Source organism: Podarcis pityusensis (assembly GCF_964106645.2).
Source record: "Podarcis pityusensis genome assembly, chromosome: 13".
NCBI classification, from domain to species: domain Eukaryota; kingdom Metazoa; phylum Chordata; class Lepidosauria; order Squamata; family Lacertidae; genus Podarcis; species Podarcis pityusensis.
Window position 1 is genome coordinate 51,949,145 of NC_138038.1, and position 12,989 is coordinate 51,962,133.

Below are 12,989 nucleotides of genomic sequence, written 5' to 3' on the forward strand. Positions count from 1 at the left end.
AATAGACTGGAAAGAGAAGCTGCTGAATTACAACTCATTACCAAACTTAAAACAATGGAGAAACCTGGTCTGAACAGAGACATCAGATTCTTATCTCATTATACATGACTAAGCCATTTCTCACCTTCTCACCCCTTGCCTTTTCCTGTAAGACCTATTACAGTCGTTAAGAGTCGTCAACAGGCTCATCTCAGCTATCTGCCAATCTCCGATTCCCACCACCCTTCTAAGTAATACCCCTCCCCACCTTCTCAATATATAGAAGGATCTGGTAACTTCTGTTTCAGTGTATCTGAAGAAGTGTGCATGCACACGAAAGCTTATACCAAGAACTAACTTAGTTGGTCTTTAAGGTGCTACAGGAAGGAATTTTTTTATTTCGACTATGGCAGACCAACACGGCTACCCATCTGTAAGGGAAGGTTGACAGCTATGGTCCCCATCCCTCCTAAACTGAGCTCAAAAACGAACCTCCACCATCTTTCAAAGTATACCTGGCTTTGAGAGACACATACCTGCGTTTGGGCTCGCTCGGCTTGGACTACTTCCTGTAGGAGTAAAAAAAGGGGGACCAGTAAGAAATGGTATATTCTTTCAGCGTTCGGGTAAAACCCATCGGTTTCCTTATCTGCACTGCATTACGCAACGATGACTTTACACCTCAGCAAGGAGGCTGAGAAGATGAGCGCTGGTGTTGCAGCTGTTACCTTAACAGGTAAAGGACCCCTGGACGGTTATGTCCAGTCAAAGGCAATTATGGGGTTGCAGCACTCATCTCGCTTTCAGGCGGAGGGAGCCGGCGTTTGTCCGCAGACAGCTTTCCAGCCCGCATGACTAAACCGCTTCTAGCGCAACGGGACACCATGACGGAAGCCAGAGCGCACGGAAACGCCGTTTACCTTCCCACCGGAGTGGTACCTATTTACTTACTTGCACCGGTGTGCTTTCGAACTGCTAGGTTGGCAGGAGCAGGGACAGAGCAACGGGAGCTCACCCTGTTGCGGGGATTCGAACCACCGACCTTCCGATCAGCAAGCCCTAGGCTCAGTGGTTTAGACCACAGTGCCACCTGTGTCCCTACTTAAGGATGTTGGACCAGGACCTGGGAGGGACCAGGGTTCGAATCCTTATTTGGCCACATGAAACTTCACTGAGGGACTGGGGGGGGGGCAGCCACGGCTGCTTTCAGCCTAACCTACCTCACTGAGCTGTTGTGGGAATGAAATAGGGAAGGGGAGAGAACTGTGTACACCGTGGGTAGGCAAACTAAGGCCCGGGGGCTGGATCAGGCCCAATCGTCTTCTAAATCCGACCCATGGACGGTCCGGGAATCAGCGTGTTTTTACATGAGTAGAATGTGTGCTTTTATTTAAAATGCATTTCTGGGTTATTTGTGGGGCATAGGAATTCGTTCATATTCCCCCTCCCAAAAAAATATAGTCCGCCCCTCACAAGGTCTGAGGGACGGTGGACCGGCCCCCTGCTGGAAAAGTTTGCTGACCCCTGGTGTACACTATCATCCCCCTTTGGAGAGAAAAAAGTGGGTAATTCAATGCAATATTGAATATATATATAATATAATATATTATATATAATATATATATATAATATAATAATAATAATTTATTATTTATACCCCGCCCATCTGGCTGGGCAACTCCCAACCGAATATTAAAAACACAATAATAAGTTTGCTCAGAGCAGATCTATTAGAAACAGCAGACCTGGCTTAAGGTTGCACTCAGACCACTTTTATTCAGTTTTCCTGATGGTTCATGATCATTTCAATGTTTTAGGGGACCTTTCGCATCTACAGTGGTACCTCGGGTTAAGTACTTAATTCGTTCCGGAGGTCCGTTCTTAACCTGAAACTGTTCTTAACCTGAAGCACCACTTTAGCTCATGGGGCCTCCTGCTGACGATGCCGTGCAATTTCTGTTCTCATCCTGAAGCAAAGTTCTTAACCCGAGGTACTATTTCTGGGTTAGCGGAGTCTGTAAACTGAAGCGTCTGTAACCCGAGGTACCACTGTACATGAAAACTACTTCTGGGAAACCAGCAGGACCTGGCTCCTTGCTTCTGCCTCTAACCCCGCAAATCTCCAGAAAACTACAGTGGTACCTCGCAAGGCGAATGCCTCGCAAGACGAAAAATGCGCAAGACGAAAGAGTTTTCCGTTTTTTTAGTCGTTCCGCAAGACGAATTTCCCTATGGGCTTGCTTCGCAAGACGAAACGTCTTGCGAGTTCTTGCGAGTTTGTTTCCTTTTTCTTAAAGCCGCTAAGCCGTTAATAGCCGCTAAGCCGTTAATAGCCGCTAAGCCGTTAATAGCCGCTAAGCCACTAATAGCCGTGCTTCGCAAGACGAAAAAACTGCAAGACGAAGAGACTCGCGGAACGAATTAATTTCGTCTTGCGAGGCACCACTGTATCTTATATCCCCTGCGCTAAGGGCAGGGGGAAGGAAGAGAGCCTCTCTCCCTACCTGCGCCCCCTCGTTTCTGCCCCGGAGGTTTGGGTTTGGGGAACGGTTTGGGCTTCTCGAACCCCCGGACGTCTCCTCCCCGATGGAGCCGTGCCCCGGCCTTCGGGAACTGGGTGATGAACTTCTTTTCCACGTATTTGGCCCTGATCCAGGCCTCCTTCTCCAACCTTGGGGCAGAGAAACACAAGAAGAAATTATTTAATTTAATTTAATTTTTATAACAATGACAGGTACCAAAGGTGAATTTTGCACATGTTCAGAGACTTGACAACGTCCCTGCACAGAATTGACAAGCGAAGGGGGAGGAGCCAAAGTTTCCTGGTGCATGATGGGAGTGGTCCTTTCATCTCTCTCTCTCTCCCCCCCCCCCATTTAGAGAGTGAGGGATGGTGCAGATCAGTCCTATGCAACAGCACCACCTACTGGGCAACCGATGGTAGGTGCTTTCTGGCCACCATGGTATCAGCCAACGAAGTTGCAGGTACCTGAACACTCCTCTTCCCTCCCCATCCCTCTTTCCTTTTGTGCCGTGTCTACCGGAACGCGTCAGCCCCTGGGACAGGGACCGCCTTATCTTTTAATACACAGGGAGCACTGAGAACCTTTTAGCTGCATTATAGAGTATTGAATAAAAAGGGAGGGAATCAAATGTGTAGACGCAAACACAAATCTCTCTCCTTCTGTGGCTGTGTGGTGTAGTGGTTAGAGCACCAGATCTCAAACTTTCTTCTCTGGGCTACACCTTCAGAATAACATTTTTGGTCGGGCCACATTGAATCGTTTTATTCCTAAGAAATGCAATGGAATACTCCAAGCAGTACTCGATTTATAACACAGAACACAATTGCTTTATACAGTAGTATGATCACGGGACACTCCAAAAGTATAAAACAAGGCAGCTGCCTAAAAACATGCATCATTCCCAAAATATAATTAGGAACAAGCCTCTTAAGTAAGTATACAAAGTCGAGGAGACGTGTGAGCTTGCTTTTTTGCCAGGTAATCTCATTTAAATCAGATCTCATCAACACAAGAAGCCTTTCTCTTCTGTGATCTTTCTTATTTGCCAGAATTTATTTGCCCTGTACACAACAATACGTCGTGGAGAAGTGCATAAGAATAGCCAACGCCCCTGAAGAGAGGCATGGATAGTCCTTCTGGCTGTATATCCAAATATATACAGTGGTACCTCAGGTTAAGTACTTAATTCGTTCCTGATGGTTCATGATCATTTCAATGTTTTAGGGGACCTTTCGCATCTACAGTGGTACCTCGGGTTAAGTACTTAATTCGTTCCGGAGGTCCGTTCTTAACCTGAAACTGTTCTTAACCTGAAGCACCACTTTAGCTAATGGGGCCTCCCGCTGCTGCCGCGCCGCCGGAGCACGATTTCTGTTCTCATCCTGAAGCAAAGTTCTTAACCTGAAGCACTATTTCTGGGTTAGCGGAGTCTGTAAGCTGAAGCGTATGTAACCTGAAGTGTATGTAACCCGAGGTACCACTGTATATACATTTGACACCATAGTATACCATACGACGCTGAAATGGTTAAATGTTTCTTTGCTTGTCCCTGAACGTTCCTGCCACAGTTGCCATCCTCTCCTGGCGCACCGGCGCGGTGCGTCGCACACCCTTAGACAACCACCGGGTCACAGCAAGATCTGGGTTCAAATCCTCCCTAGGCCATGGGCGAAGGTCGTGGTTGTGGCCTAGAGGCAGCCGCTGCCAAATCTCAGCCTAACCTACCCCACAGGGTTGTCGTGAGGATAGAAGTGGGAATTAGGAAACCATGCACACCAACTTGAGCTCCTCAAGTTGGGATAGAAATGTAGATAACCTTTTTTTAGGGTGTTTATAGCAGATGGAGGCTGGGGGGGGGAGGAGAAGGAGATGTGGGGTGCTTCTACCTTCTGGAAGAAGGTAAAGGTAAACGGACCCCTGACCACTAGGTCCAGTCATGGCCAACTCTGGGGTTGCGGCGCTCATCTCGCTTTATTGGCCGAGGGAGCCGGCGTACAGCTTCCGGGTCATGTGGCCAGGATGACTAAGCCGCTTCTGGCGAACCAGAGCAGCGCACGGAAACGCCGTTTACCTTCCCGCCGGAGTGGTACCTATTTATCTACTTGCACTTTGACGTGCTTTCGAACTGCTAGGTTGGCAGGAGCAGGGACCGAGCAGCGGGAGCTCACCCCGTCATTGCGGCGATTCGAACTGCTGACTTTCCGATCAGCAAGTCCTAGGCTCTGTGAAGGTACAGGGTTGGACCAGGACTAGCCGCCTGAGAAACAGTTTCTATCCAAATGTGATTTTGGTTTTAAATACAGTGTAAGGAGTCTCTATGGGAGTACAGTGGTACCTCGGGTTAAGTACTTAATTCGTTCCGGAGATCCGTTCTTAACCTGAAACTGTTCTTAACCTGAAGCACCACTTTAGCTAATGGGGCCTCCCGCTGCTGCCGGGGCACGCTTTCTGTTCTCATCCTGAAGCAAAGTTCTTAACCCGAGGTACTATTTCTGGGTTAGCGGAGTCTGTAACCTGAAGCGTAGGTAACCCGAGGTACCACTGTATATTGTATTTAAAAATGGGGTATCAGAGTTTTTAGGGGGCTAACCAGGCTGGGATAGCAGGCTTGCTGGTTTCTGAATGTCTTTATGTAGATTTTTTTCAACTTCGTTGTTCTGTATGGGACAATGACAATAAAGATTATCGTATCGTTCAGTGAAGGGGACGTCCTCACCGCAAACAGCCCGGCTGGGGACGCTTCATGTTCATCTCGTCCACTCGCGCCTCGTAAATCTGGTTGATGACTCGGTTCCCCAGTTCGCACATCAGCTGCAGGAGGGAGGAGGGAGAGGCGAGGATCTCAGAAGCTGCGTCTTAGGCAACCCCACCCCCAACCACCCTCGCTATTAGGCACCGAGAAGGAACCTTTAGCCTTCCAGCTTTTGCTAGGCTACAACTCCCATCACTGTCTGGCGGAGGAAGGGGGGGCGGACCACCCCGGGTGCCATCAATGGGGGGGGGGGTGACAAAACACAACTCAGTGCTGCCTGTGGACCCCAGCAGGGCTGAGTTGCATCGCAGTGCGTCCCCTTCCCAGCAACTGGCCAGGCTCTCCCTGCCCACCCCGTCCATGTCCCGCCCTTGGGGGGGTTACACCCTGACTTGCCTCATGAGCAGCAGCAAAGCTTCGAATGCGGCCACACACACACACACACACACACACCACGAGGGGAGTGACATTCGGCGCACATCGCGCCCGCAACTCCCAAGCCTACCCTGACGCATAGCTGTCAACTTTCCCCTTTTCTTGCGAGGAATCCTATTCGGAATAAGGGAATTTCCCTTTTAAAAAAAAAAGGGAAACGTTGACAGCTATGACCCTGAGCCGTCGGGGGAAGGCGGGGAGCTGCGCCGCTTTGCCAGCGGCCTTCCCCCCCTTCCCCCAGCTCGGGGGAGGCTTGGGGGTCACGGGCGGGCGGCGCGCTGTTGCCCCCCATGCTCCTGGAGAAGGGCAGGGCTTAGCTTTCTTTGATGGGGGCAGTGGAGGGAGGGAGGGAAAATTTCAATGGGGAGGTTGACAAAAAAATTTCCGCACCGGGTACCACCTGACCTTGCTACGCCACTGCCATCATTCCCAACCACTGGGGACTGATGGGGACCGGGTACCACCTGACCTTGCTACGCCACTGCCATCATTCCCAACCACTGGTGACTGATGGGGACCGGGTACCACCTGACCTTGCTACGCCACTGCCATCATTCCCAACCACTGGAGACTGATGGGGACCGGGTACCACCTGACCTTGCTACGCCACTGCCATCATTCCCAACCACTGGTGACTGATGGGGACCGGGTACCACCTGACCTTGCTACGCCACTGCCATCATTCCCAACCACTGGGGACCGATGGGGAGTTCGGAGCCTGCCCACCATTAGGCCCCTGCATTTACCTTGACTAGCTCGGGTTCCCAGGAGTCGAGCGTCAGTGACCGCACTTTGGAAAAATGGACACCGAGACTCCTAATTTGGAGACAGGAAGGGAGAGATCAGGCAAGGGGCACTCCTGCTCCATGCAGGGCACAGTTAAATTGCGGAACTCCCTGCCACAGGAGGCAGGCAACAACCTGGAGGGCTTGAAAAGAAGATGAGGCAAATCTGTGGAGGGCTATCAAATGCCATTCGCCACGGTGGCCGGGCTCAGAAATATTTTCTGAATCCCAACTGATGGAAACCACAGAGGTGGGACAGGGCTCCTGGGCTCAGATCCTGTTTGCGGGTTTCCCATAATAGTCATCTGGTCAGCCACTGTGAGAGCAGGATGCCTCTGGGCCTGATCCAGCAGGCTCTGTTTATGTTCCTAACAAAGGGGCCAACCTTCAAGGTGGGGTGGCAGAAATGGCAATCCCTCTTTTTGGATTGCACCCAAGCCCCACCCTCTCTTCCCTGGCTCCTCCCATCTATGGCAAGCACCTCCCCATTTTGTCACAAGCCCCATCCCCTTTCTCAGTTCCTGTTGTGCAAGCCCCGCCCCTTTCCTCCACAGGCTCCTCCCACAATCTCAGCCCCACTTCAGCCACTAACTTACTAAGATATACTAAAGAAGGCTGATTGCCGAAGAATGGATGCTTTTGAATTCTGGTGCTGGAGGAGACTCTGGAGAGTCCCATGGACTGCAAGAAGATCAAACCTCTCCATTCTGAAGGAAATCAGCCCTGAGTGCTCACTGGAAGGACAGATCCTGAAGCTGAGACTCCAAGACTTTGGCCACCTCATGAGAAGAGAAGACTCCCTGGAAAGACCCTGATGTTGGGAAAGATGGAGGGCGCAAGGAGAAGGGGACGACGGAGGGCGAGATGGTTGGACAGTGTTCTCAAAGCTACCAGCATGAGTTTGACCAAACTGCGGGAGGCAGTGGAAGACAGGAGTGCCTGGGGTGCTCTGGTCCAGGGGGTCACGAAGAGTCGGACACGACTAAACGACTAAACCACAACAATATTTGGATATTTTTTCTTTTTTTATTTCCCCCCTTCCGATTTTAAAGGCGCGGCTTATATTCGGGCCAATATGCTATTTCAAAGCCCCTCCCCTTTCTCCAAGGCTCCTCCCACCTCCCTCAAGCCCCGCCTCTTAGAGCAGGAAAGGGAGCAGCAGAGAAAACCAGGAACTGGAATACGCTCCATCTGCCACACCCTAAGTTTGCCAGCTCACCTGTGGATGCCGGAACACTCTATGCAAAGCGTGATGCCCAGGTTGATGCTTGCCCACTCAGGCGCCGGCTCCCGGCAGTCGCAACACTGGGCGTTGCCCTCCAGTCTCTGCACCTGGTCTATGACTTGCTTGTCCACCCCGGCACGCAGCTTCCGGCTGGAGGGGGACTGCAGTTTTGCGGCAGAAAGAGACGCCGTCCGCTCCAGGGGCTGCAGAGGAGTGGAACGAAAAAGGCTTGCATGTATTTTCCCCCCTTTCCAAGTTCAGAAATTGGCATTCGGGCGCGAGAATCTCAATCCTCGTTTTAAAATGGCAGCGACAAAGAAACCAAGTGGCTAGTCCTCAGTACAGGATGGGAAGGCAACGGCTGTGCAAGCCTTAGGAACTTCAGGGTGCAAGAAAGTTTTGAAGGGATGGAGTGGCAGTACGGTAAGAAGAGTTGTGCAATGTAAACAGGATTTATATACCGGTATATATATATATATATATATATATATATATATATATCCTTGGTCAGGACCTCACTAGAGAGCCACCTGCAACAATATTTGAGTATTTTAAAGGCACAGCACCGGAGGCAGGTCAGGAAATTGTGGCCTTAGTGAAAAACAGTGACAAAAATAGAAATCTGCAAAAATGGGAGAAGTTTAAAAAAGGTAAAGGGCCCCTGGGAGGTTATCTCTCTTTTCAGGCTGAGAGAGCTGGCGTTTGTCCGCAGACAGCTTTCCGGGTCATGTGGCCAGCGGGACTAAACCGCTTCTGGCACATGGAGCGCCATGACGAGTGCCAGAGCGCATGGAAAAAATATCTCCCATCATCCATACATTCCCAGCTCACCAGAGTCTGGGAAATGGCATCTATCAAGAAACCCTCAAATCTAATAAGGGTAAGAGAAGGTCAGTCTGGCAAATGGGAAAATGGAACTTGATTATCTTCCACTGGAACAGCAAACATATAAAACTGTAACTTGGTTATTGGAAGACATATAGAGATATTTTAAAAAATCCTTTCCCATGTATGGCAGACTCTGCACAAAAGTTCTGTACTGTGGCATATTTTTTAAGCACACTTCTATATGCTGCCTTCATCACATTTATATTCAACACACCAATATTCCTAGTCTCTAGGCACTTGGGACAGAATGTTCCACCAGATCGGGGCCACAGCCAAAAAAGCCCTGGCTCTGATTTGAGGCCAGCCTAACATCCCTGTGGCCTGGGACCTCCAAGATGTTTTTATTTGAAGACCGTAAGGTCCTCCGTGGGACATACCACGAGAGGCGGTCTCGTAGGTGCGAGGGTCCTAGGCCATATAGGGCTTTAAAGGTTAAAACCAGCACCTTGAACCTGACCCTGCACTCCACCGGGAGCCAGTGCAGTTGGGGAAGCACTGGGTGAATGTGATCCTGCGGCAAGGACCCCGTAAGGAGTCTTGCTGTGGCATTCTGCACCCGCTGGAGTTTCTGGGTCAGTCTCAACAGCAGAGCAAAAATAAGCAAAAAGTGGTGGGTGTCTTCTGCTTAGGGTGACGGTTTGGGACCGGAATACTGTGAATTTGCTAACTCGCCTGGTGTTCGGCAACCCCTTACCTGCCCCCGGGGTTCCAGATGTTCCTCGTTGTAAGCAGACGCGATGCTGTTTTGAACGGCGCACACCCAGGCTTGCTGGTGCCTCTCCGAATCCGCTTGGAGGAAACAGCTCCTGCCAGGGAAAGCGGAAGGACAGCAAAGGGTCAAAGAGGGAGAACACCGAATGGCAGAACTGCAGAGCTGGAAGGGACCTCCAAAGGTCATCCAGCCTAACCCCCCAAGATGCAGTCGGTGGTCATCCGAACCTCCGTTGAAAAACCACCAAGGAAGGAGAGTCCATTCTGAGGGAGTCCGTTCCACTGCCCAACGGCTCTTACCGTCAGAAAATTTGTCCTAATCTTTAGTCAGCATCTCCTTCATTGTCATTTGAATCCACAGGTTCGGATCCTGCCTTCTGGAGCAGCGGAAAACAGGCCTCCTCCATTTTTGTTTTTTTATTTGAAAATGGCTGCCTCTCAGTTCCCTCTTCTCCTGGCTAAACTCTTCCAAGGCTTGGTTTACAGACTCATTTTATAGTCTGGGTTGCCCTACTCTGCACACCTTCCAGCTTGCCAATACAGTGGTACCTCGGGTTAAGAACTTAATTCGTTCCGGAGGTCCGTTCTTAACCCGAAACTGTTCTTAACCTGAGGTACCACTTTAGCTAACACGGCCTCCCACTGCCGTGGAGCAATTTCTGTTCTCATCCTCACAAAGTTCTTAACCCGAGGTACTATTTCTGGGTTAGCGGAGTCTGTAACCTAAAGCGTATGTAACACGAAGTACCACTGTATCCCTCTTCCCAATTCAAAGTGTTGGTGCTGACCTTGAAAGCCCTAAACGGCCTCAAAGGCCCAGTAGACCTGAAGGAGCGTCTCCACCCCCATCGTTCTGCCCGGACACTGAGGTCCAGCTCCGAGGGCCTTCTGGCAGTTCCCTCCCTGCGAGAAGCCAAGTTACAGGGAACCAGGCAGAGGGCCTTCTCGGTGGTGGCACCCGCCCTGTGGAACTCCGTCCCAGCAGATGTCAAGGAAATAAACAACTACCTGACTTTTAGACGACATCTGAAGGCAGCCCAGTTTAGGGAAGTTTTTAGTGTTTGGTGCTTTATCGTGTTTTAATATTCTGTTGGAAGCCACCCGGAGTGGCTGGGTTTCCCCAGCCAAATGGGCAGGGCATAAATAAATTATTATTATTATAGTGGTACCTCGGGGTAAGTACTTAATTTGTTCTGGAGGTCCGTTCTTAACCTGAAACTGTTCTTACCCTGAAGCACCACTTTAGCTAATGGGGCCTCCTGCTGCCGCCACGCCGCCATAGCACGATTTCTGTTCTCATCCTGAAGCAAAGTTCTTAACCTGAAGCACTATTTCTGAGATGCTCCTTCAGGTCTACTGGGCCTTTGAGGCCATTTAGGGCTTTCAAGGTCAGCACCAACACTTTGAATTGTGCTCGGAAACGTACTGGGAGCCAATGTAGGTCTTTCAGGACCGGTGTTATGTGGTCTCGGCGGCTGCTCCCAGTCTAGCTGCTGTGTGTCTGTGTGCAAAAACACACATATTTGAGGGCCTAACAGGGAAGAGAAAACTCACTTAGTGGGAGAAACCACCTCGAAGCAGAATCGGCGTTCATGGTCCGGGCAAGGTTTGACGGTACACAGGCGCAGGTCCTCCACAACCACCGTCAGGACATCCTGGGCTCGGGAAGGAAAAGGGCAGGATTTGGCCCTGGCACAAACAGCCCCCTGCCTCTGCCTCTTCAGGTGCCACCATCGTTCTTCCCATCCGTGCCCTGCTCTCATCCCCGATATTAACCCATCTGAACTCTCCTCCACCCGACGGATAGAATTCATCTTACACCCACACACCGTGGTGGATTAGCAGATAAGTCTGCCAAACCTGTTTAGGCTCCTAATCCTTCTTTCTTTCTCTCTCTCTCTCATCAGGCTCCTAATTCTTCATTCAACAAAGCAAGGTGAAGGGGTGGGGGACGGGCCAATTCTTTCGGTACTTTGGGTGCAATTGAGATTTGCAGAAAGCAGAGTTGGAAAGCAAAGGACTGATTTTTCATCTCAGGACTGCACTGCCAATTCATGAGAAGCCTTTAATCTTAATGATTTGGATCGCCAGCGTTCCAGGGCTTGGCAAACTACCCTTCTTGAAAATGAATCTCATAAACTGAAAGCATCCCGCAATACTGAAAGTATTCAAAGGGCAGAGCTCAAATGACCGTTTTCCCCTCGCGTACGGCATAATTTTATTTCTTATACAAATGTCAAGGCACGGGGGTCAGTAAATGGCTACGTTTAAGACTACACAGAACCCTTCTTCTCAACAATAACAGAACTCACAGATGGATAATGCTTTTATTTTTAGAAATATTTGCAAAGGGAATCTTTGTATGAGTTACCGTATTTTTTTGCTCTATAGGACTCACCTTTTCCCTCCTAAAAAGTAAGGGGAAATGTGTGTGTGTCTTATGGAGCGAATGCAGGCTGCGCAGCTATCCCAGAAGCCAGAACAGCAAGAGGGATTGATGCTTTCACTGCGCAGCGATCCCTCTTGCTGTTCTGGCTTCTGAGATTCAGAATATTTTTTTTCTTGTTTTCCTCCTCCAAAAACTAGGTGCGTCTTATGGTCTGGTGCGTCTTATAGAGCGAAGAATGCGATAATAATGTACGATCCCTTTGGAACTGTGCTGTTGCCTTTGTACTTTTGTCCTTCCAGGCTGTGGCGCTTTATATTTTAAATTCTTTTCTTTTCTTACTTTTTGTTTCGAACAAATCAATAAAATTAAAAGAAGAAGAAGAAGAAGAGGGGTTTGCATGGGGACAGAGGGAAGGAAATCCATATTCCCAGACTATCCCTGGGCCTGTGACTTCCTAGCTGACTTCTCTATCTCTTTCATGTTTAGACTGATACTCTAATGTCTAATACACTTTTAAAGCCATTCAAGTGGCAGGGAGTTCCGTAGCTTAACTACGCACTGTGCGAATATTTTATTTTATCTGTCCCAAATCTTCCAACATCCAGCTTTATGGAGTGTCCCGGAATTCCTGTGTTTGACAGAGGAAGAAAGGCTTTTCTCTATTCACCTCTTACCAACTTCAATTCTGCTGCCTCTTAATCTGCCTTTTCTCTAAACTAAAAAGTCCAAAACGCTGCAAGCTTTTCTTCCTAGGGGAGTTGTGCTTCCCCCCTCACCCAGGATCTTTTCGGCGGCCCTTTACTGAATCTCTCCCCCCCCCCCCCCGTCTAAGATATATTTTTGGAGCCAAGGCAACCGCTTTGCATACCAAAGAGCTCCACCAGCTCATCGGCCTTAATTTCAACAAATTAGTAGTAGTAGTAGTAGTAGTAGTAGTAGTAATAATAATAATAATAATATTTTTTATTTATACCCCGCCCTTCCCGGTTCAAAAACTGGGCTCAAGGTGGCTAACAACAAATTTAAAACACTTACCGTATTTTTTGCTCTATAAGACTCACTTTTTCCCTCCTAAAAAGTAAGGGGAAATGTGTGTGCGTCTTATGGAGCGAATGCAGGCTGCGCAGCTATCCCAGAAGCCAGAACAGCAAGAGGGATTGCTGCTTTCACTGCGCAGCGATCCCTCTTGCTGTTCTGGCTTCTGGGATTCAGAATATTTTTTTTCTTCTTTTCCTCCTCCAAAAATTAGGTGCGTCTTATGGTCTGGTGCGTCTTATAGAGCGGAAAATATGGTAATTAT

At 49.4% G+C, this 12,989-nt stretch overlaps 1 protein-coding gene across 1 annotated transcript in view; it reads right to left on the minus strand.

The window, feature by feature from the left end:
* Positions 1-12,989, minus strand: part of ACAP1 (ArfGAP with coiled-coil, ankyrin repeat and PH domains 1) — a 48,282-nt gene that overhangs the window by 10,459 nt on the left and 24,834 nt on the right. The window contains exons 12-18 of the mRNA XM_080979718.1: positions 10,855-10,955; positions 9,284-9,395; positions 7,696-7,904; positions 6,438-6,507; positions 5,221-5,315; positions 2,484-2,650; positions 516-548 (exon numbers count right to left, since the gene is read on the minus strand). Coding sequence (XP_080835844.1) covers positions 516-548; positions 2,484-2,650; positions 5,221-5,315; positions 6,438-6,507; positions 7,696-7,904; positions 9,284-9,395; positions 10,855-10,955 — 787 coding nt within the window. The remainder of the gene's footprint in view (positions 1-515; positions 549-2,483; positions 2,651-5,220; positions 5,316-6,437; positions 6,508-7,695; positions 7,905-9,283; positions 9,396-10,854; positions 10,956-12,989) is intronic.